This window comes from Balearica regulorum, chromosome 7, assembly GCF_011004875.1.
Source record: "Balearica regulorum gibbericeps isolate bBalReg1 chromosome 7, bBalReg1.pri, whole genome shotgun sequence".
In the NCBI taxonomy this organism is placed as follows: Eukaryota; Metazoa; Chordata; class Aves; order Gruiformes; family Gruidae; genus Balearica; species Balearica regulorum.
The window spans coordinates 35242057-35263074 of record NC_046190.1 but is presented as its reverse complement, the minus strand read 5'-3'; the positions used below and the strand labels follow the sequence as shown (position 1 = coordinate 35263074).

At 39.2% G+C, this 21018-nt stretch overlaps 1 protein-coding gene across 9 annotated transcripts in view; it reads left to right on the top strand.

The window, feature by feature from the left end:
• The window catches only part of CTNNA3 (catenin alpha 3), a 512461-nt gene that overhangs the window by 395653 nt on the left and 95790 nt on the right, over positions 1-21018 (top strand). For all 9 annotated transcript variants that reach the window (XM_075758850.1, XM_075758852.1, XM_075758851.1 and 6 more), the window contains one exon: positions 15312-15463. In XM_075758850.1, coding sequence (XP_075614965.1) covers positions 15312-15463 — 152 coding nt within the window. The remainder of the gene's footprint in view (positions 1-15311; positions 15464-21018) is intronic.

The following is a 21018-nucleotide window of genomic DNA, read 5'->3' as shown; positions in this document are numbered from 1 at the left end:
TGTTGTAAAAACTACAAAGAAAAGTGGCTAGATAATGAGAAATGTTAAGGATCATACAAACTGAGCATATGTTATGGTACAAAGGGTTCTTTTGCACATTTGTGACCTAGACTTGTTCTCCTTGAAATAAATGGATTTTCTGCCTTTTTCGCTGTAGTAAACATATAGTAGTGCAGGATTGCATTGGCAGTTTGACATTGCAAGTCAAACTGAAATAAGATGTGACAGGTAATGGCATGAACCACTAGTCAAAGTACTGTATATTTAGTTCCAGTGTTTTACTGAAAACATGTATGCCTGTCTGTGTGTATTACAAACTTAAGTAACATCTTACTCATTTTAGACAGAGGGTCCCTCTTGGAGTAGTGAGGCAGGATCAGATAGTTTCTTCCTAATTTTTTTGTTATTTCTGTATTTGGTGACTTTTGTCTAAATTGAGGTGTCCCTTGCCCTGCTATAAAAGTAGGGCCTGAAAAGCGTCTATATAGTTATACCCCAAAGGGAGTACAATAGGATGGAGAAATGAGATAACATTGTATCAGTCAGTATTGCTTCTTTAGAATACAATTTAAACATTTTTCAGTTAAAACATTATTTGGAGAAATTCGATTTCTCGGTTTGTCATTGAATTGCATCAATAGTTGTCCCTCAGAAAGTCTGTTCAGTGGAAACATTACTTTTGTAAAGGGGATGAAATGTCTCAGAGTTTCTGACCTTGTTTAGTTGAATGATCTTCAAATTTTTTAGATCACTTTATAAATGAAACTCTGATTCAAGAAATCCTTAAAAATAGAATTTTAAACCCACTCTCATACAGCAAACCAAATATGCTTAGATTCAAGCATTCACTTGTTGTTCCTTCAGGTGGGTAGGGTGTTGTGCAGTAATTGGGACCAGAATGTAGAAGTAATCAACTTTGCAGCTTACGAAAGTAGCGTGCTCCTTCAGTGCAGCAACTGACATGTGCCAGGCTGAGATAGAGAAGTCGAGAACAAAATCCTTGCACTATTGACTTCATTAGAAGTTATATGGTGATCAGTAAGCAAAGCCTAGAGAAGGCTGATGCTAGACTTGTTTCTTTCCAAAATGATGCAATGTGTTCTTATGCTCTGTCTACAGATTTATGGCAAAATGTAGAAACGAGCATTCTGTGGCACTGTGTAAGTGACAAAAGCTTCCCAGCTGTGAAGATGGTGACTCATTTTTGTTATTAGGACTCCCATGCAATAAGCACTGCTCAATACAAAAGACAAGTCCCACACCAGGTGCCTTAAAGTAGATGCTCCTCTGCTTTGCAAATGCTAGGTCCTGTTCACATCATTGTGTTTCTTACAGTCATGAAGAGCCTTTTCTGGACGGTTTGCAAGCTATGCCCTATTACCTATTTTCGATAAAAGGTAGAACTAAAGGTGACTATTTCAGAAGATATACTATCAGTGATTATTACATTTATGTAACGTAACAAATGGCTAAATCCCATTCTGGTTTCTGCTCTGTCTTTATGCAGCTATAGCAATTTAGAGTGTTTCTGGAGACCTTGGCAGAGTGTCAAGAGCAAGGGCAACACAGAGAAAGTAGCTAGCCCTGTGCCATTCTTGTTGTTGAGCTTAATGTGAGTCTCTGTTCCCTTTCCCATTTTCCCATTTGAGAGGCAGCCATGTTTGTTACTATGTGTTACCTAAACTTAATTAAACTTAACTGGAGTAAAACTTGTCCTGAATTGTGCTGCCTGGTTTCCCCCAAGTGTCTAAGTATGTCTGGAGACTATTGCAGTCTTGAAGACATTTAATTACTTGTTATGACAGGAAGGAGTCTAGCTTTGTCCTGTACAAATGTCCACGTTAGCTACAGTATGAATTTTAAACTCCATGAGTCTTACTGTATCTGTTAGCAGATGGAGGTATTTTTGTCCATTGATCTGTGCTGAAGGCATTAAGAGAATGAAGGATACCAACTCCTTGTCATGCCTCAATAACTGTTAAAGCTATGAATGTGAAAGTGTCTACGAATAATAGTTTTCACCCCTGCTGATCTGTTGAAGCACCGTATGCTTAACTCCTTGCTGCTCAGGGGAGATGCCTTTCATTTTAAATTTCTTTCCTATCACTTTCAGCTTTTAATCCATGGCAAGCCTTTGCCCCTTGCCCTGTGGCTTTTTTTCCCCCTCTCTTCTTTCATGTATCAGCTATTCCCCTTATATTAGTATTTTCAGGGCACTGCGGCATTTATGCAGCATAAGCTGTGGTTTGGGGAAGTTTATAGGATGAGAATATAAATTTAGCCTTAAAAATACAGTTGATTTTCTGTGACTTTTCACTAAGCAGAGCTTAGATATGCTTACATATATTTAGTGACAGATAGTTAATGTTTCTCCATTGATTTTACTGTTCTAGCTAGCTTTCTCCAGTACATGCTTAAATTAACCATCTTCTTTATCCTCCAAGTGAAAACAGTAACTTGTTACATCCCACTGACTGTAACAGTTTTTAATTGGAAATGAAATCAGATACTAGTATTAAAAATCAGAGTGTGCTTTGTCTATCCTAACATAAAAGCAGCGAAAAATCAGTGAGAGTAGCCTGCTGTCACACTGATAATGTTTGGTAACAGGATGTGGTCCTAGAAACGGTTTAGTTAAAGAGTTCTTAACATCCCTCCAGATCATCCTCCATGCTTGTAGACTGCTAATTCTCTTCTGACTGATTTAGAACAGTTTTCATTTTTCTTTTTTCCAGTTGCAAGCAATAAGACAAAGAGATTGTAATAGCTCTCAAATCTTTTGGTTTTGTGTGTCTTGTCTTTAATAGATAGGACAGTGTGTATGTGCATAGAGCGTTCATGCACTCGAATAGGAAGTTACAGAGATGGAGAGCAAAATGGTAGAGAAAATGATACGGTTGTACTCAAGAAAATAAATGAAGTTAGTCTTCTAAGACTCAAAACTTGAAATCTATCAGACAAAAGGTGAAAAAATAATTTTGCAATATTTTTTTCTTTTTTAAAAAAACATGGTATTTATGGACACAATGCTTATATGGAATGTGGTTGGTATGCTACAGTTGGTATGTTTACAAACAGATCTACCTTATCCAGCAACAGAGTTTTGTGGAATTCCCTTTTTATTGGATGAAGCCTGATTGCTTTGGAGATCTTCTGAAGATGCTTGGTTTGCCTTCAAGAAAAGGAGAAGATGCACTAAGAGTTACAAGCTCAGGGTATAGGCCTGGGTAATGCTAACCAGTAATTTCTGGGATGTAACAGCAAATGTGGAATAAGCAGACTGTCAGTCTACAGGTAGTCTTAGCACTTATAAGTGAGTATGTGAGGAAATCCACACTTTAGTCATGGCAATGTTAATGTATAAAACCTTAGCCCAAACTGGCAAAGTATGAATATATTCTGTGTTCCAGGGTGTCTGTTTCCCAAATACGTAATCTGTAGTACAATGGTGAATTTATTGCATGAAGTGAATTCTGTCATCTTTTCAGTACTTCTCTCCAGATCAACTTTAATAAGATTTCTATTATAGTTCGAAAGAGGTAATTCTTCTTGAACGCCTTTAAATTATTTTAAATATCTTCTAAATGACATTTTCAAAGGTCAGTCTTTTTAAAGACTAGAATAGTCTTACTTACCCAAAATATCCCTTTATATACTTTAAGCATATTCTTATCACTTCAAATTTTCATAAGAATTATCATACATAAAATTAACAAAAACCAGCATGTAATAGTACTCATGAAGTCTGAGTGGTTTAGGTTTTTTGCTAATTAACACCATTCTCTAACTTAAGCAGTATATAGCATAATGCTTATTCACTAGAAACAACTGGGTTTCACAGAGTTTTTTGTTTGTTTTTTTTTTTTAGATTAAACTCTTAGGATTTCTCTTCCCCACCTAAGTTAATGAACAGCTGTTCTCTGTTCAGATAGACTCCCTTATGTATAATGAAGGGACTCCCCTGCAGGAAAGACCTCCATTTCCTCTTAATGGTTTGCACTGCATTTCCTGTGTCCATTTTGGTACAATTCCAATTCAGGAGTGTTAGTTCAGCAGCCTTTAGAAATTGCCTCATGTTAGTCAGCTCCCTGCTCTTGCTGGCAGAGATTTCACCTTGGATATAAAAAGCCAGTGATGAAAAACTTCATTAGAAATCTGCGATAACAAATTCTAGTCATAGAAATGGGGCTGCAATTGACAGACATTTTAAACAGCTCTAAATGCAGCTTCTATTGAGAGTGGTGGTGCCTGCCTGCCCCATCTGCCTTTTCCTACCACCCTCCTTGTATCAGTACTAGCATGTCAACTATCTGGCCTGGTAGCCAGTCGGACTAGAATACTGAATCACCTCAAAACTAGCTTGGCAACCAAAAACCCAAATCTTCAACTGCTTCTCTTCTTTGAACTTTGTCATCATGCTGCTGTATGATCACTGCTTTTGAAGTGAGGACACGCATGCGGAGGTTTGATGGGAGTCTGCAGTTGGACTGAAGGTAAACTGAAGCCTCTGTGTGCCCCATGAAATCCACTTCTGAAAAGTAATTGTGCTTGTGGGCTCTTGTTGGTTTTTGGGGGTTTTTTTTAGATGCAGACTTAGGGTAGTTACTAGTCTTAGCTATGTGTATCACAAGACATATTTAGTGTAGATGCCTTTAAAGTATGCACAGTGACTTTGTTTAGACAAAAGAAAGTCATGCTGTTCTGTACTGTGAACTTGGTTCAGGAGGAGTTGAATGTTTCCACAGCACATAAAGGCCCTGCAATAGCAGGGAACTGATGAGGTAAGACAGGCCCACATGGTCCACACTGTCCACTAAGAAATGCAAAAAAAAAAAAAAAGTTTTCTGAAACTCTTTGCCAGTATGACCTAGGGTGAAATGTCTTTCTCATCTGAGATCTCATGGTGAGTCTGTCCTTGAGCATGGCAGCAAAAAAAGGTAGTTTATTGATATGATCTCAGAGTATCTTTTTGCTCTTATGGTTGCTGTGACCTGTCTCTAATACCTCATACAGGGAAATCTGTCTACCACCTCAAAACCAAAACCACCTCTCTCTGTGGTTTTTCTGGATATTTGTACAGTGGGGAGGAAAAGATCCCTTTAAGTCACCACTGAAGTCTTGAACTGTGATACTTAATTGTAGGCAGGCCCTGCCTTAATTCCCAGCTGCAGTGTTAGTGCATTGGCCAGGCTGTGCAAGGACTGTGGAGAGAGAGCTTGAGATGGGGAAAGTCCAGAGGCTCACAGGTTCCAAAGTCGTAAGCAATTACCCATACCCGACCCCATCCAGTCTGCTGTCTTACAGAGTCACAGTGACTTTGTGTATGTCTAAGTTGTCTTGGTGCAAATGAAAATAACTCTGTGTTTTCCAGGTAGGAAGTTGTATTGCCATCATAGGTGTGTTTAAAAGAGGGATAGATTAGGGCCTTTTCAAACTTAAAAGCAGCAATTCACTAGGTTGCCATTCATTTGTAATACACATTGCCAATAATTAGGTCTCACTAATATACATATTATATATGTATGTATAGGCATGTCTTGGCAAGTCATCTGATACAATGTTATAATTAAATATCACCAACTTAACATTGTATCACAAAAATACCAGCTTGAAGTTAGTGTCTGTACCATAGTGAAATCAAATTTGGAAACAACTTGATCTTCATGTTAGCATTGTATTATGTGGATTTTGTAACAGTCATGAATGATTGGAGTTTCAAACAACTTTATGTTACTCAGCTCAACCTTTTGCAGTGAGTGCAGAATCATCTTTCTTTGCAGTAATTCCATTATTATTTAAATGAGGTTTTGAACACATATAATGAAGATGTCTCCATCAGTCATTAAACAGTTTATTCTAAGTAGCATGCCTTGGGTGGTGTAACTCAAGCTTCTGCCAGAAGCCCTTGTATTTCAGATGATACGCCTTTGGCCAGCACAGTTGCCTTAGCTTAGGTGGTTTTTGTTTGATTTATTTACTAGTTCTTTGTGTACCACTTTAGATTGAAATGACATTAAGAATAGACATAATACTTAGCAGTAAAATTGGGTTACTGGAATATAGTGTTCTTACTACCTGAAATTCTTAGATACCACTCCAGAAGAAATTTGGAAATGCATATTTTTAAATCACAAGAGGTGCAAACTATACTTTGATGTCAAGAGAGTGAAATGAAATAAAAAAGTATTGAGTAAAGACTGTGCAGTTATTAACTAGATTTCTTCCTTACTCTAGTAACCCTGCATTTAAGTGGTAGCTGGTTTTTTTAATCTTTTCAACCATAGTTTGCTTATGCTTTACGTTAGCAGAATTCCTGCAACTGGAAAGCTGTTTAAATCCTCAGAAAGCAAACTATCTATACGCATCACACTGACTTTCATGCTAGGTGATCAGATTATGGGTGATAATAAAATACTTGAGATACACACCGCTTGCCACAACTCTCTGCTTATGCTGCCGTAGGAGGAGTCATCTGAACTTCTTAGTGAAAGATGAAGGATGTCCGTAAAGCAAATCTTTCATTCCTGTGATTAAATTCTAGATTAATTCAGTCTAACATAGTGTACAATTCTAGGATATGATGTCGAAAAGCATCCTCAGGAGGGTAGAGTTCAAGCATTTATTCCTTTTACTATGTGGCTTTCTCAGTGCTAAATAAAATTAGACAAACACAGTAAAAATTAAACTCCAGCTATGCTGATGAGCAGAGAGGAAAATGAAAAGGCATACAGAGAAGAAATAGTGAATTACCTCACATGAGAAGAAAAAAAGATTTATTTTTTCCTGATGGAAAAGTAACTGTTGCTTTGCTGCTTTACTACTTTTTTTTTCTTCTTCATCATTTTTATTTTACTTTTGTTTCTACTTTTCTTTCTACAAACCAATTTGTCTTGGTTTTTTTGCATTACCATTGTTGCTTTCTTTGAATGTTAACCTCAGAGATGGAAGGTATGCCTATACGCTTGCTTCTTGCATGTAGCATTTACCTGGTGTCAGGATAAGTATACATGGCAACTCTTTCTTTATTGGGATTGTATAAGCTTCTTCCTTTAAATAGGGAGTCAGGAGACTGTTAAAAAATTACCATCTATTAGCTGTCTGTTACAAGGATAATCCTAATCAACAGCTCCTGATAATTTTTATCTACAGAACTTAAAAGCATCAATGGTGTATTTCTCTGAAATGGAAATGTTAAATTTTTACTCTTAGAAAAGGTGTGGAATTTCAGATTTGAATCACAATATAGTTCTTCTATTTAGGAAAGAATATGAGTTAGCTTATTGCAACCTATGGTGTCTATCCCAGTGTGATCCCAGACCTAGTGAGGTCAAAGCAAGAGCCCCCTGTGGTATGGGCAGATTTTAGAACAGCTACTCAATGTTCAGTAGGTGCTTTGTAAGATAGAGTAGTGCAAAACTGAGTGCAGATTTTCAGGGTGTTTCATAGAGATACAACAATTCTTTTGAAGTTCTGTCTTCTATTGTTCAAAATGCCTTGAGTTTTCCTCATGGTGATAAAAATATATATGCTGTGAAAGGAGTTGGTGAGCCAAGGACATGGTTAAATCTTAGGAGGATACTAGGTAATTAGCTGTGGTGGGTTGACCCTGCCTAGGGGCCAGGTGCCCACCAGAGCTGCTCTATCACTCCCCTCATTCACTAAACAGGGGAGAAAAAGTACAATGAAAAGCTTGTGGGTCGAGATAAGGACAGAGAGAGATCATTCACTAATTATCGTCACGAACAAAACAGACTGAACTGAGAGAGGAAATTCATCTAATTTATTACTAGGCAAAACAGAGTAGAGGAATGAGAAATCAACTCTTAAAACACCTCCCCCCACCCCTCCCATCTTCCCGGGCCCAACTTCACTCCCGGCTTCAACCTCCGCCCCCCTCCAGCGGCACAGGGGGACGGGGAATGGGGGCTACGGTCAGTTGATCACATGTTGTTTCTGCCGCTTCTTCCTCCTCATGGGGAGGACTCCTCTCATCGTTGCCCTGCTCCAGCATGGAGTCCCTCTCACAGGAGACATCCTTCACAAACTGCTCCAGCGTGGGTCTCTCCCACAGGGTGCAGACCTTCAGGAGCAAACTGCTCCAGCGTGGGGTCCCCCACGGGGTCACAAGTCCTGTCAGCAAACCTGCTCTGGCGTGGGCTCCTCTCTCCACGGGTCCACAGGTCTTGCCAGGAGCTTGCTCCAGCGTGGGCTTCCCACGGGGCCACAGCCTCCTTCAGGTGTCTCCATCTGCGCTGGCATGGGGTCCTCCACAGGCTGCAGGTGGAATCTCTACACCCCCTCATCCTTCCTCCATGGGCTGCAGGGGGACAGCCTGCTTCACCATGGTCTTCACCACAGGCCGCAGGGGGATCTCTGCTCAGGCGCCTGGAGCACCTCCTGCCCCTCCTTCTGCACTGACCTTGGTGTCTGCAGAGTTTCTGACATCTTCTCACTCCTCTCTCTGGCTGCAAAAGCTCTCTCTAACTGTTTTTTTTCCTTCTTAAATATGTTATGACAGAGGCGCTGATTGGCTTGGCCTTGGCCAGCAGCGGGTCCGTCTTGGAGCCGGCTGGCATTGGCTCTATCAGACACAGGGGAAGCTTCTAGCAGCTTCTCACAGAAGCCACCCCTGTAGCCCCCCTCTACCAAAACCTTGCCATGCAAACCCAACTCATTGGCTCTGTGATAACTGATTTAATATAAATCCAGTGTATTTCATATCATTGGGTGTGGTGTTTAGAAACTATAAGAGAAGGTATATTTTAAAAACAGGGTCAATGCTCAATGGATTTATTGAAATGGCTATGAAAAAATGCTCTTAATGGTGTCCAGCAATTGAGTAAAATTCAATGCTTTTGGGAAAAACATGTTTTAGTTTAGAGAGTATTTTGGATAGAAATACATATTGTTCAATTGAAGAGTATTTAAACAGTAAATAAAATAAAGAACATGGTTACAACAGTTTTAAATAGAAACGTGGGGTTGTGTTTTTGAACAGTTTTTAATATTAGTGATTATTTTTATTGGGGTTTTTTGTCAACACCCTTTGTTTTCCCGAAAGCTTTTTCGTATTTTTGCGGTTTTATTTTTATTTCATAACTGTTCTTTGACTTAGACACACTGTGCTTTCATACTGTTTCACTGTGGTACCTTGATGTGTGAATAATGGCCTCCACTCTAAAGGGGTGTTTTTATATGTACAATTAAGCACAATGCATAAGGTGTACATTTAAATATACTTTATATTTAAACAGTGGTGAACAGTACATAAACGCTCTATTTTTGGAGGTGAATGTGGCAGAGACATTTAAAAAATAATTTCCATGCATGATTATTGAAAGGAAATGGCACTAATTCCTATGATTCTTTGAGTTGTGATTCATTTTGTACGTATGCAGTGTGTGAGAGCAGTGTTCTGAATGTCATCTCTTATTTGTATGGGTCATGTCCTTTTTGTGTTACCTGCGTTACACTGAAATATGTATGTGTTACACAGCAATGCAAATTGAGTTGTGCATTGGCACAGAAAGTACTACTCGTCAGGAGATTTAAAGCCCACCAAAAGTGTCACCAGAATTTTTTTTTCTCCTTTAAATGTCAGTCAGTTTTAATAGACATAATGTGAATACTTAATGAAAATGAGATAATCTTTTACCTTGCAACTTGAAAGGGCTTTCCAGAGTTGGTCGGACCTTCTAGGTCCTTGACACTCAGAAGAGAAGAGAAAATCACTTCAAGCAGCGTTCTTCATATTCATATCTTGAGATTAACTATATCTTCAAGGGATAATTTCCTTGGTAACATAAGAAACAAGATCACTGGTTCTGACTTTTATGACTTCTAATGAGCTCTTGGTGCCTAGAATAATTTCAAATTCATTTTTGAAGTAGGAGACTTGGGAGATTTCTGTGGACCACTTCCACTGTTATCTCTGTGGGGAGATACACAGTGATGATCTGAAGACTGTTGTGCAGGTTTTATGGGTGCCCTGAGATCAGTTTCCTAACTTTGAGTCAACAAATGACAGCTTTTTTTTTCTCTGTAAGAAGACTCTTCGGAGGATTGTTGGCAAGTGCACTCTTAGCCCTGTAGTTAGGAATGGTTTTCCGTTGTCAGGAGTTATCTTCTGGATGGCAGAAGACAGTGCATTTTTGGTATGAGCTACAGCATTACCCAGACATTTTTGGTCTCAGGACTTGGTATGTCTCTTGGCTTGGAGACCTGTGATTTCAGATCTTCTTGCAACAAACTGAGGTCGTTATCAAGACCTGAGCCTCTGTTTTTTGCCATCTAACTGCCTAAATGGTGGGTAGTTTTCAATATTTTAGTGGAGCTGTTCTTTCCTACTTGGAGGCTAATACAACGATGGTATTAGGCTTAGTGGTTGAAATGTGTGGCTTAACATAGGTCTAGGTTGCACTCATCTCTTTTAACTTGCCTTCCTGCAAATCTGGTTTATTTCTGTGATCTGAAAAAACTCCAGACTTACTAGTTTCATCTTAGGTTCATTCAGCATCTTTATAGGCCTTACAGGACCATGCTTTTCCTTACTTTTTAAGAATCTGTCTTACTATGGGCTTTTGGAAGTTCTCATGGGGCTTTTCCCTCCTGTTGTAATCCTAATTCATCAATAGTAACTGACCCTGATTTTACTATCTTCAGGAGGAAAACTTTTTTTTCACTCAGTATTGCCTACATTTTTTGTTCAAAAAAAAAGATCTTTTTTGTAGCAATTACTTCAGCTACCTGTGGAAGATGGAGTTTCCTATTCTTATCACAAATCCTCCTTACGCCATTCGTAAGTTCTCCTGCAGTCTTTACTCACTTTGATATTAGAGGTTCAGTTTAGGTACTAAACTTCATGTGATCTTTGTTCTGAGTGCTTCATTAGTTGAAACTTCTTATTCACGCTGGGTATTCTGTATTTTTGTATGCTGACTAGACTTTTTAGGAAGGCTGCTCATGTTTTTATATCTCCTACCACAGAATCCTGTGACTGTTTTATTTGAGCAGAGATGATGTCACTGGATGGCCAGCTGCCCAACAAAGAGTCTTCTCCTTTGTTGAAAGGTCATTGACCTTAAGTTCAAGCAACAGTTGTGGCAGTCTTGCAGAGTCTACCTATAGCTGGGATCTGTAGGTCTGCCTCACAGAGCTTCATTCATTCATCTGGGCACTGTGTTTTCTTTTCCATTTCAAAGCTACCTTTGAAAGAGTTGTTTTTCAGTCTTCATTCTAGTGGCAGGTCTTGAACCTTTTTCCAGTCTATTTACACAATACAGTAAGTTGCTCACAGTGTTTATACGTACGGATAAACCTTAAAGGTCAAAGTTTGGTTATTTACCACAAATTCTTTTTTCTTGAGATAGACTGTGCATATACGCATTCAGTAATCCACTACATCTGCTCTGCCTTGACATCCTTGAGAAAGCCTTGTGGCGTTTTGAGAGGAACTGAGAGGGAGGACCACACCCTGCCTGTATCATTCCAACATAAGCACAAGGAATGGGACCTGGGGATTGTCCTGCAGAGATGGCAGAGTATCACAGTCTTATTTTCAGAATGGTGAAAAATAAGTAGGCTGTGTTTTCATTTTTTATGATGATACTTCTTGGGTTTTTTCCCCCTCTTTTCTCAAATAAATAGGGTTTTTGTTGGGTTTTTCCTTTCTCCCTCCCCCACCCCCCAATTAAAAACCATAAATATTTTGAAGATAAGTCACTATTTTTTGATCAGTTCTAGGAGATCATATCTGTTATATTCATTTTGTTAAGGCATTCTTTACATGAGTGCTGCATACGTGTGAATGTTTTAGCTGTGGAGACTGTTGCTTTTTCAATATCAAACTGTCTTGATTGCTGATGAAGTGATGTTAATCACTTAACACAACTTCATTAAACGATGCCAGTAGAATGGCCGACATTTTCACCTGTTGTTACTGGCCACCTGCAAAGTTGAAAACCTGTTGTCCTGATGATTCTGTTATTAAAAATAACAGGCATAGAGTTGCTAATTGGAGTAAAGTGATTAGTGAAGTTTACTTTTCTATATTACTTAGTATGAATGTGGCATATAGGTGTGGTAGCTTCTGAGTTGAGCAAGGCTTTGACAGCTATTAAACTACAAAGAGGATTCATTAGTTTGTTTTGGTTGAAGATGACAAAATCAAGCAAAAATTATTAGAGTTCTGAGAAGACATGGCCTACAAGGAAAGACAAATAATATTGTTTATTTAAAGCAGGAGAGGAAGTGAGGAAGACATGATGAATTTTAAAATAAGTAAGCTTAATTTCAAGAAGAGTGCAGAATGTGTTTTTGGTGGCATGAATCCTGTAAATTAGTTTGGGGACTTTCAGCATTACAATTATGAGCAGTATTGGTATTTTCCAAACATCTTCCTCCTTTCCATGCCTTCCCCCTTAGGAAAGGCAGGATTACAGATGTTCATGTTGAAATTTGCTCATAATTTGCATTGAGGGGGGAAAAAAAGGCAAAAATTAAAATAAAAATTGTCATGTTTTCTTCAAAAATGTTTTAATATTAAAATCACAAAAATTTAATAACACTTCTCAGTTTATAACACTTGAAATTTTTCATTTTACTTACAACTTGTTTAACTTTTCTTCACTTTTGAAAGATTGAAAAAAATCAATCTCACCCAACCTATTTTTACCTGCATCCACTTCTCTCTATTTAGGCTGCCTAGAAAACTAAAGCAGAATACAACAAAGATGCATGTTGTTGATGTAATTCTAGTCTGCTTAATGCAGTGTTTCAGAGCGATGCCGGAACCATTTGAGGGTGTATGAATTTAAGTATTTTTGATGCCAGTGATCCATGGATAAGAACTCATATATTCACCAAAACCTCTTTGTAAGTAGTAATTTGGCTGGAAACTCAAAAATTAAATCACATGCAGTCAAGAAAGGAGGCTTGGATTTGAAGGAATTATCCAATCAGATACAGGGTAAATGACCAAATAATAATAACTATTTGATAACCTTATAATAGCCCGAGTGTATTTTTATACTTTTTTTAGCAGATTATGTCCATGTTTTAGAATTACAGTTTAGTTTTGTGTTTTAATTGTCTGTGTAAAAATGATATTGATGAAAAGCAACCATCTTAAAAATATTATCAAAGGGAAACCACTGAGATCATATTTCTATAATCAAGTGCAGCCTGTGGTTTAGCACTGACTCCATCAGTAGCATAAGAGCTGTAGAATATGTATTTGTGTAAAATCCTTTTTCATAAGTGATGTATTTGTTCAGACAAACAAAACACTGTGATAATGAGTTTGGCCTTGGAAGGAGCTGTAAAAAGGCCATTAATAAGCATATGGAATAAGGATGGAGCCTGAATAGATAACTGAGAAGAAATAGGCTGTCCTGTAGAAGAGGCCTGCAGGCAGTTTGCAGCCACTGAAAATGCTGCTGGTAAGTAGAGAGTCTGTGCTTTACAGTACTGCCAGTGAAAATACATGAAGTACAATGAACTCAGAAGTAAGGACGTAGGAGGATCTGGAAAACACCTGATGGTTTTGGCTATACCAATGGAACCTTGAATTCCTGGAAACTTCTTATATTCTCCTTTGCAGCATTTTTGCCACGGATGTGAAGTGCTGAATGTTTAATTTTATGTAAACATATGAAGTGAATGTTTAGTTCAAAATTGTCACGCTTGCAGTCATTTTGATAGTCTAAGGGCCAAGATCTTTCTTTAACAGAAAAAAAAGATTACATGTTCTGCAATTTTATATTTGTATTTCTTTAAATAAAAATTTCGAAAAGTACTAAGTAATTAGGCACTTGCTTTCCCTAATTACTCTATTTGGTTGCTAATGAAAAATGTACCTTGTGTTTTTTCTACACCATTTAAGAAATCTGTTCTTTCCACCGACCTTTTCAGAAGGCAAGATAATTCAAGTGATAATCTGAAGAGGGAAGAAAGGATTTTAAACATCCTGTTTTTCAAATTAAATGGCATCTGCTTGTCTCACACTTGTGAAGACCTGTTTTACAGAAGAAAATGGACCTTTCCTGTACCACTGAATTAACTGAAGTTTGTTTATTCTGAGAACTGACACATGAAGTAACTGTTCTGCACTCTAGAGAGAAACAGCTGAGCTTGAAGACAGTGAAGTTACTGTAATTTAAGAGTGAATTTAAATGTCTCCAAGAATTATGTGGGTAAAGCTAGGGTCTGAAGCATTATTGTGGCGTCTTTCCTAATATTAAAGTATATGTTGCCAGGTTTCTAATTCAGAAGTCCTTTTGACTTTAGGTAAAGCTTTGTCTGCATAAGAACGTATTATATATTTCAAAATTTTCCTGAAATGATTCATACTTAAGGTATTGGTAATGTTGCTTTCATGTATGAATTTATGAATTACACAGCATGTAATTTTGGGGGAAGGGATGGAGAGCATATTATATTTGTATTTGAAGCCAGCACGTTGCCTGAAAAAAGCTTCTGTTCCACAACGTATATGTTATTGATATTGAATATTACAGAAGTTGAGTTCTGTCCCTTTACTTTACATGTCTTCTGCGTCTTCAGTCTCCAAGTGATAGGAAGTGAGTTGTTGCAAATAGGTTTGATCTGTACTTGTTTGAAGTTCTTGTGTGTGTGATGGATTTTTTGGCTGCATTCTCTCTTCGCTGTAATTCTGTGTGTTGGGATTCTTTTGCTTTGAATTGATGTGAAGAATAGAGTAGTACCAGGTCGCCGTGCAAAATAAAGCCATGGAGCACCAGAAGAAAATTCCCAGGGCATTCTGGGTACAGCACAGGTTAATATCAAACTGACTCAAAATTTACAATTTGTTTGATTCAATCAAACAAGGTAAACTGCCTCGGTAAGTCCAGGTTAAAATTGTGGGGCTTTTCAGTTTGGAGAATAAGCATCAATCTTTTGGTAGTTTTCAGAATCTGCTTTCAATCTGAATGGAGACAAATAGTGGTCTGTTGAATATTAGTTCCAACTTTGAGCCAGGTTATTCATCCTGATTCTTTGGGTAAAATTGCTATTGAAATCACTGGCAAGTTTTCACAACTGCTTCCCGGCCCCCCTTTTAAAGCTTTCTTCTTCGTTATACTGTATAACCACCCACAGCTTACGTGAACACCAAGTGCGTTTTTATCAGTGATCAAATTACAAATGTGTTCCCACTTAAAACTAATCATTACTATAATGTGGTTTTTTTAAATAAAGTTTTAATCAATGTGAGGCAATTTGCCAGAAAGAAAAATCACGTTTTATCCTTTTTATGATGACTGAATTTTGTTTGTGTTTTCTTTTTAAAATAGTGATTCCAGAGTTTATTAGTCAAGTAAATATTGCATTGGAGAGCTTAAGCAAGAACACAGTGCATCTGTTTGATGATAACCAGTTTGTGGACATTTCTAAGAAGGTGTATGATACAATTCATAACATCAGATGCTCAGTCATGATGATTCGGGTAAGTTTTTTGTTTATTTAATACTAATTTCTAAGGTAGTTCAGGAGATCAGTGCGTTTTCAGGAGAATTTAGAATTGTGTATGTGAACAGTGCCCCTAAGCTTATGTCCAGATTGGACTGATCTGGGAAATTTGGATTACAATGAAACAAACATAATTATAACTCAAGAAGTCTAGAATTGTGTTGACTGCCGGATCAGAGTGTTGCATAAAAATGTGTTTCATTTATTAAAAATACTTATTTATGTGTGGTTGATAAAGATCTTCATTCACTTCAGTAATGGTCATTTTGTGGCTACAAACCCAAATCTGCTTGTAGCTCTTTAACCTTATTTAGTGGAATGCAGGAATGGAGAGTATATTCAGGTGATCCTAATAATATCTTGTTGAAGTTTTGTCAGCTTTACACCAGAAGACTTAACAGCCTGATTTCTGTCAATCTTACACAATCACAATCAATGTACTTATCCTATTGTTTTTCTTGAAGTTCAAAAAAATACTTCAGCTTTTTTTTTTTAAATTTGAAAGATAATTTTGTCAGATGCAGAATTTCCCCAAAATATCTTCACTCCACAAATCCCATTTCAAATGATATAACATCAGAGCTGCAATACTTGTATGTTCAGTAGTTTTGTCTTAAAATAAAATTAAACATTTATAAAAATATAGATATATTTTTCAAAGGAAGGTTATCTTCTGCATTGTTTTTTCAGTTGAGAAGAAATTAAGAAACAGAGTCTTCTTTTCTTTAAAATACAAAAACATATTATAGACTAGTGAGGCCAGCAGGTTGAGGGAGGTGATCCTCACCCTCTGCTCTCCTCTCCTGAGACCCCACCTGGAGTACTGCATCCAGCTCTGGGGCCCCCAACATAAGAAGGACATGGAGCTGTTGGAGTGAGTCCGGAGGAGGGCCACAAAGATGATCAGAGGGCTGGAGCACCTCTCCTATGAGGACAGGCTGAAAGAGTTGGGATTGTTCAGCCTGGAGAAGAGAAGGCTCCAGGAAGACCTTGTAGCAGCCTTCCAGTACATAAAAGGGGCCTACAAGAAAGCTGGGGACAGACTTTAGTAGTGATAGGATAAGGGGTAATGGTCTTAAACTAAAAGAGAGTAGATTTAGATTAGATAGAAGGAAGAATCTCTTTACTGTGAAAGGTGGTGAGGCACTGCAACGGTTGCCCATAGAGGTGGTAGATGCCCCATCCCTGGAAGCAGCCAAGGTCAGGTAGGACAGGGCTTTGACTATCCTCATCTAATTTAAGATGTCCTGGCCCATGTCAGGGGGGTTGGACTTAGATGACCTTTAAGGTCCTTTCAACCCAAACCATTCTATGATTCTAATAAGGAAAGTATTAGTCTTAACATAATTGCAGTGTGTAAGTTAAACAGTTTCAATAGGAATTCAGATGTGCAAAATCTTTAAAATGTGTCATCCTTATTGCAGTTGTCAATTACGAAATTGTTTATATAGTGAAGAGAGATCCTGAAACACTGTTGTACAGTTTACTTTTCTTTCACTTCACCTACAGTGATTTTTGATTAGTTGCCAACAAGTTAGTCTTAAATGATTCTGTCTTGAAGTGATTGTTTGGAAGGTTTTTTTAATCTGGTTGTGCATGTAGCCAGGCATAAAAAATTAGATAATGATATACTTTATCTGGAAGGCTCACTAAAGTCTGGCCTGCTTGTCTTGTTCAGCACCTAACTACATGATGCAGGATGCAGCTAGTACCATCTAATTTCATTGCAACTACCTGAAATAGTTTTATTACAGTTTTGCTGATTTTCAATCCTGCAGCATTTTAAATCTGATAAGAAATAAAAATATATTTAGAATTTTCCTAATCCTATTTGAATTTTATTTGGCTTCTACCACATATATTCAAGGAATCATCATGTATCTGCTTGCTTTCTGTTTGTGCATGTCCCTGTTACCTTGACTAGGCTTCTGCTCTCACAGCATCTTCCGGGTGATTACTTTTCATGCTGTCCTGCCTTGGTCAGACACTATTTACAGATCCCACAGCAGTGGACATGTCTACAACAAAGATGAAACAACATCTCAATTTGCTGCTCCTTCAAACTCTGTACCTTTTGAGAGGAGTCCAAGCTGGAACCATTTCTGCTCAAAGGCCTTTTTGGTGATGTGTTTGCACAGCCATATATTTTAAAGGATGTAATTTCTCTGCTAATCAGGGAATTATAAAATGTTTTTTCTGTACACCTCTGGAAAAAAGCTTTACAACAGATACTTTCAGGATCAAACAGGAAAGGCAAGTATCTACCAGGAGAATCACATTGATGTGATGAGTGGCACTGCTGTTCCAATTTGTGCCATTAGTGGAGTTTTGAATGCTGTCCTCTTCTCTGTAAGGGAGCAGGCAGGTTTTGGAAGTGGATCAAGAGCAAATTCAAAGTCTGCCTCCTTCAAACTTCAATATCCTTGCAGGTGACCTCAGCTACTTCATGCGCTTAGGCTGTGAATGATGTTATCAGTATGCAGATACTACTTGATGGGTTCAATTCCAGTCCTGCTAGGCCTGGAAGTACTTCTAGGGTGAAGCTCTGTGCCTCAAGCGCAAGGAAGAAACCATCAGACCTTTCACCTGCAAGCTAGACAGCATCCCAAATGACTGGGACACTAGGAGGGTCGTTGTATTCTTTTCCTCTGTCCCAATTAATTCTGTGCGACCTACTCAGGGAGAGCCAAATGCCAGGATAGATAATCAGTTTTGATATGACAGTCTTTGTCAGTTGTGGTGGGTTGACCCTGGCTGGGGGCCAGGTGCCCACCAGAGCCGCTCTATCACTCCCCTCATTCACCAGACGGGAGAAAAAGTACAACGAAAAGCTTATGGGTCTAGATAAGGACAGGGAGAGATCACTCACTAATTATCATCACGAGAAAAACAGACTGAACTTAGAGAGGGAATTCATCTAATTTATTACTAGGCAAAACAGAGTAGAGGAATGAGAAATAAAATCAACTCTTAAAACACCTCCCCCCACCCCTCCCATCTTCCCGGGCTCAACTTCACTCCCGGCTTCAACCTCCGCCCCCCTCCAGCGGCACAGGGGGATGGGGAATGGGGGTTACGGTCAGTTGATCGCACGTTGTTTCTGCCGCTTCTTCCTCCTCATGGGGAGGACTCCTCTCATCGTTGCCCTGCTCCAGCATGGAGTCCCTCTCACGGGAGACAGTCCTTCACTACCTTCTCCAGCGTGAGTCTCTCCCATGGGCTACAGTCCTTCACGAACTGCTCCAGCATGGGTCTCTCCCACGGGGTGCAGACCTTCAGGAGCAGACTGCTCCAGCGTGGGTCCCCCACGGGGTCACAAGTCCTGCCAGCAAACCTGCTCTGGCGTGGGCTCCTCTCTCCATGGGTCCACAGGTCCTGCCAGGAGCTTGCTCCAGCGTGGGCTTCCCATGGGCCACAGCCTCCTTCAGGTGCCTCCACCTGCTCCGGCATGGGGTCCTCCACAGGCTGCAGGTGGAATCTCTACACCCCCTCATCCTCCCTCCATGGGCTGCAGGGGGACAGCCTGCTTCACCATGGTCTTCACCACGGGCTGCAGGGGGATCTCTGCTCGGGCGCCTGGAGCACCTCCTCCCCCTCCTTCTGCACTGACCTTGGTGCCTGGAGAGTTTCTAACATCTTCTCACTCCTCTCTCTGGCTGCAAAAGCTCTCTCTAACTGTTTTTCTCCTTCTTAAATATGTTATCCCAGAGGTGCTGTTTGGCTTGGCCAATGTCTGTCTTGGAGCCGGCTGGCATTGGCTCTGTCAGACACAGGGGAAGCTTCTAGCAGCTTCTCACAGAAGCCACCCCTGTAGCCCCCCCGCTACCAAAACCTTGCCACACAAACCCAACACATCAGTGCAAATTTTCTGGACTCTACCCCTCCTTATTTGCTAATGCAGAACTCCGTGCTTGTCCCAGGCCCAAGATGCCTCACTTTACAGGGTTGTACTCCCTGGTTCCATTCCTTTACTTTATAGAAGATTCTTGCCCATAGCAGGAGGAGTTTACATGAGTTGGATTTATCTGGCAAAACAAAACAGATTGAGGGCAATCCTCTGTTAGGCCTTCTGATCAGTTCCTGATTCAGTGAACATAAGCTAAGAGTTTTGATTAGGACATCTGCTTTTTTCCCTAGGTCAGTTGAATTTTATTTAATGTCTGCATTGCTCATCTTGCCTTCCCTTAGTGACTTGGGGACTTTTGTTTTTTTAAGATTACAAAGTTGTTTCTATTTGTTCCTCAGTGAGATCTGAGTCTTCTATATGTCCAGTCTTCTTGGGCTTGAACTCCAGATGATCATGACTGAATATTCCTTTATGGAGTTTTTAATTTTTGGGAAATGCACTGAGGAGTGTAACAAAGCTTCAGTCAGTCTCTATGAAGATAGAGACACTGCTCTGCAGGAAATTCTTGAGTGTACATTCTTACAGTCCTCTGTGATGTGTGTGTGTATGTGGACAGTCACTCACAAAAGGATATTATATCCCCTGTACATCTTTCTGAAGTATGAGGGGAAAGTACTTTCATCTGAAGAGACTGTACATATGCATAATGCATAGTAAGTGCAGTGTGTACTAGTGATATGTAAATACGTAGTACCTCTGTAAAATTGCAAGTCATAGCACAACACCTAAATGGAGAGCATTAATAGGAAGATTTCTATCAGTGCCATCTTCCACTTCTGCTTTGCAAGTTGAATTTCACAAAGCAAAAACCCCAAAGTATCAGAAATTACCTTGTTGGCAGTACCTGAAGCTGTGGGTAGCAAAGAGAAGGTACTCCTCCTTTGAATTAATTGGAGGAGTTATGAGCAATGGGATAAGAGCCTGCCTCCACCTATACTGAACCTGCCATTATCCTAGACAGTGTGTGTGTTTGCCTTAGAAGTCAGTGTGGCTTGAAGTGTATTCAGCAGCCCAGCAATTGCAGAGTCCTGACAAAAGCACAGGAGATTTAAAAAAAAAATAGTTTTAATTCATTAAATAGGACCTGTGTAGCTTTCTACTTAATGAATACCATTATTCAGACACTGTCATAAGAGGTGTTTTTTTGAAGTTTGGTGAAATGATAGTCAGCTACTCCACCATGCCTTATAGGTACTGACTTGCCAGCACAGAGAGAGTGCTGAGGAAACCCTGGCATTTGTTTTTTGAGTAAGGATGTATTTGCATTCCTAATAAGATACGTTCCAGACAATGCCAGTTTCATTTCACTCTGCCTGTAAGAAGCTTTAGTACATCTGATGGTTATTCAGACATATGCTGTTACAACAGCAGCCAGGGTGCGGAAAGAAGTGTTCTGTGGCCAACTTACAGGAGCTTACTGATACAGTGCCAAAGAACAATGCGTTGCTGATTACAGGGGATTGCAAGGCTGAATCAGGCAAAGAAATTGTTGATCAAAATATAATTGAGAAGTGTAAGTGAACAAGGACACTGATTCACAGGGGGCAATTTTTCAACATCAAAGTAGAAGTAGAAACTCTCCAGATCGGTTCCTCAGGAAGCATTTCAAGCATGTAATTACACAG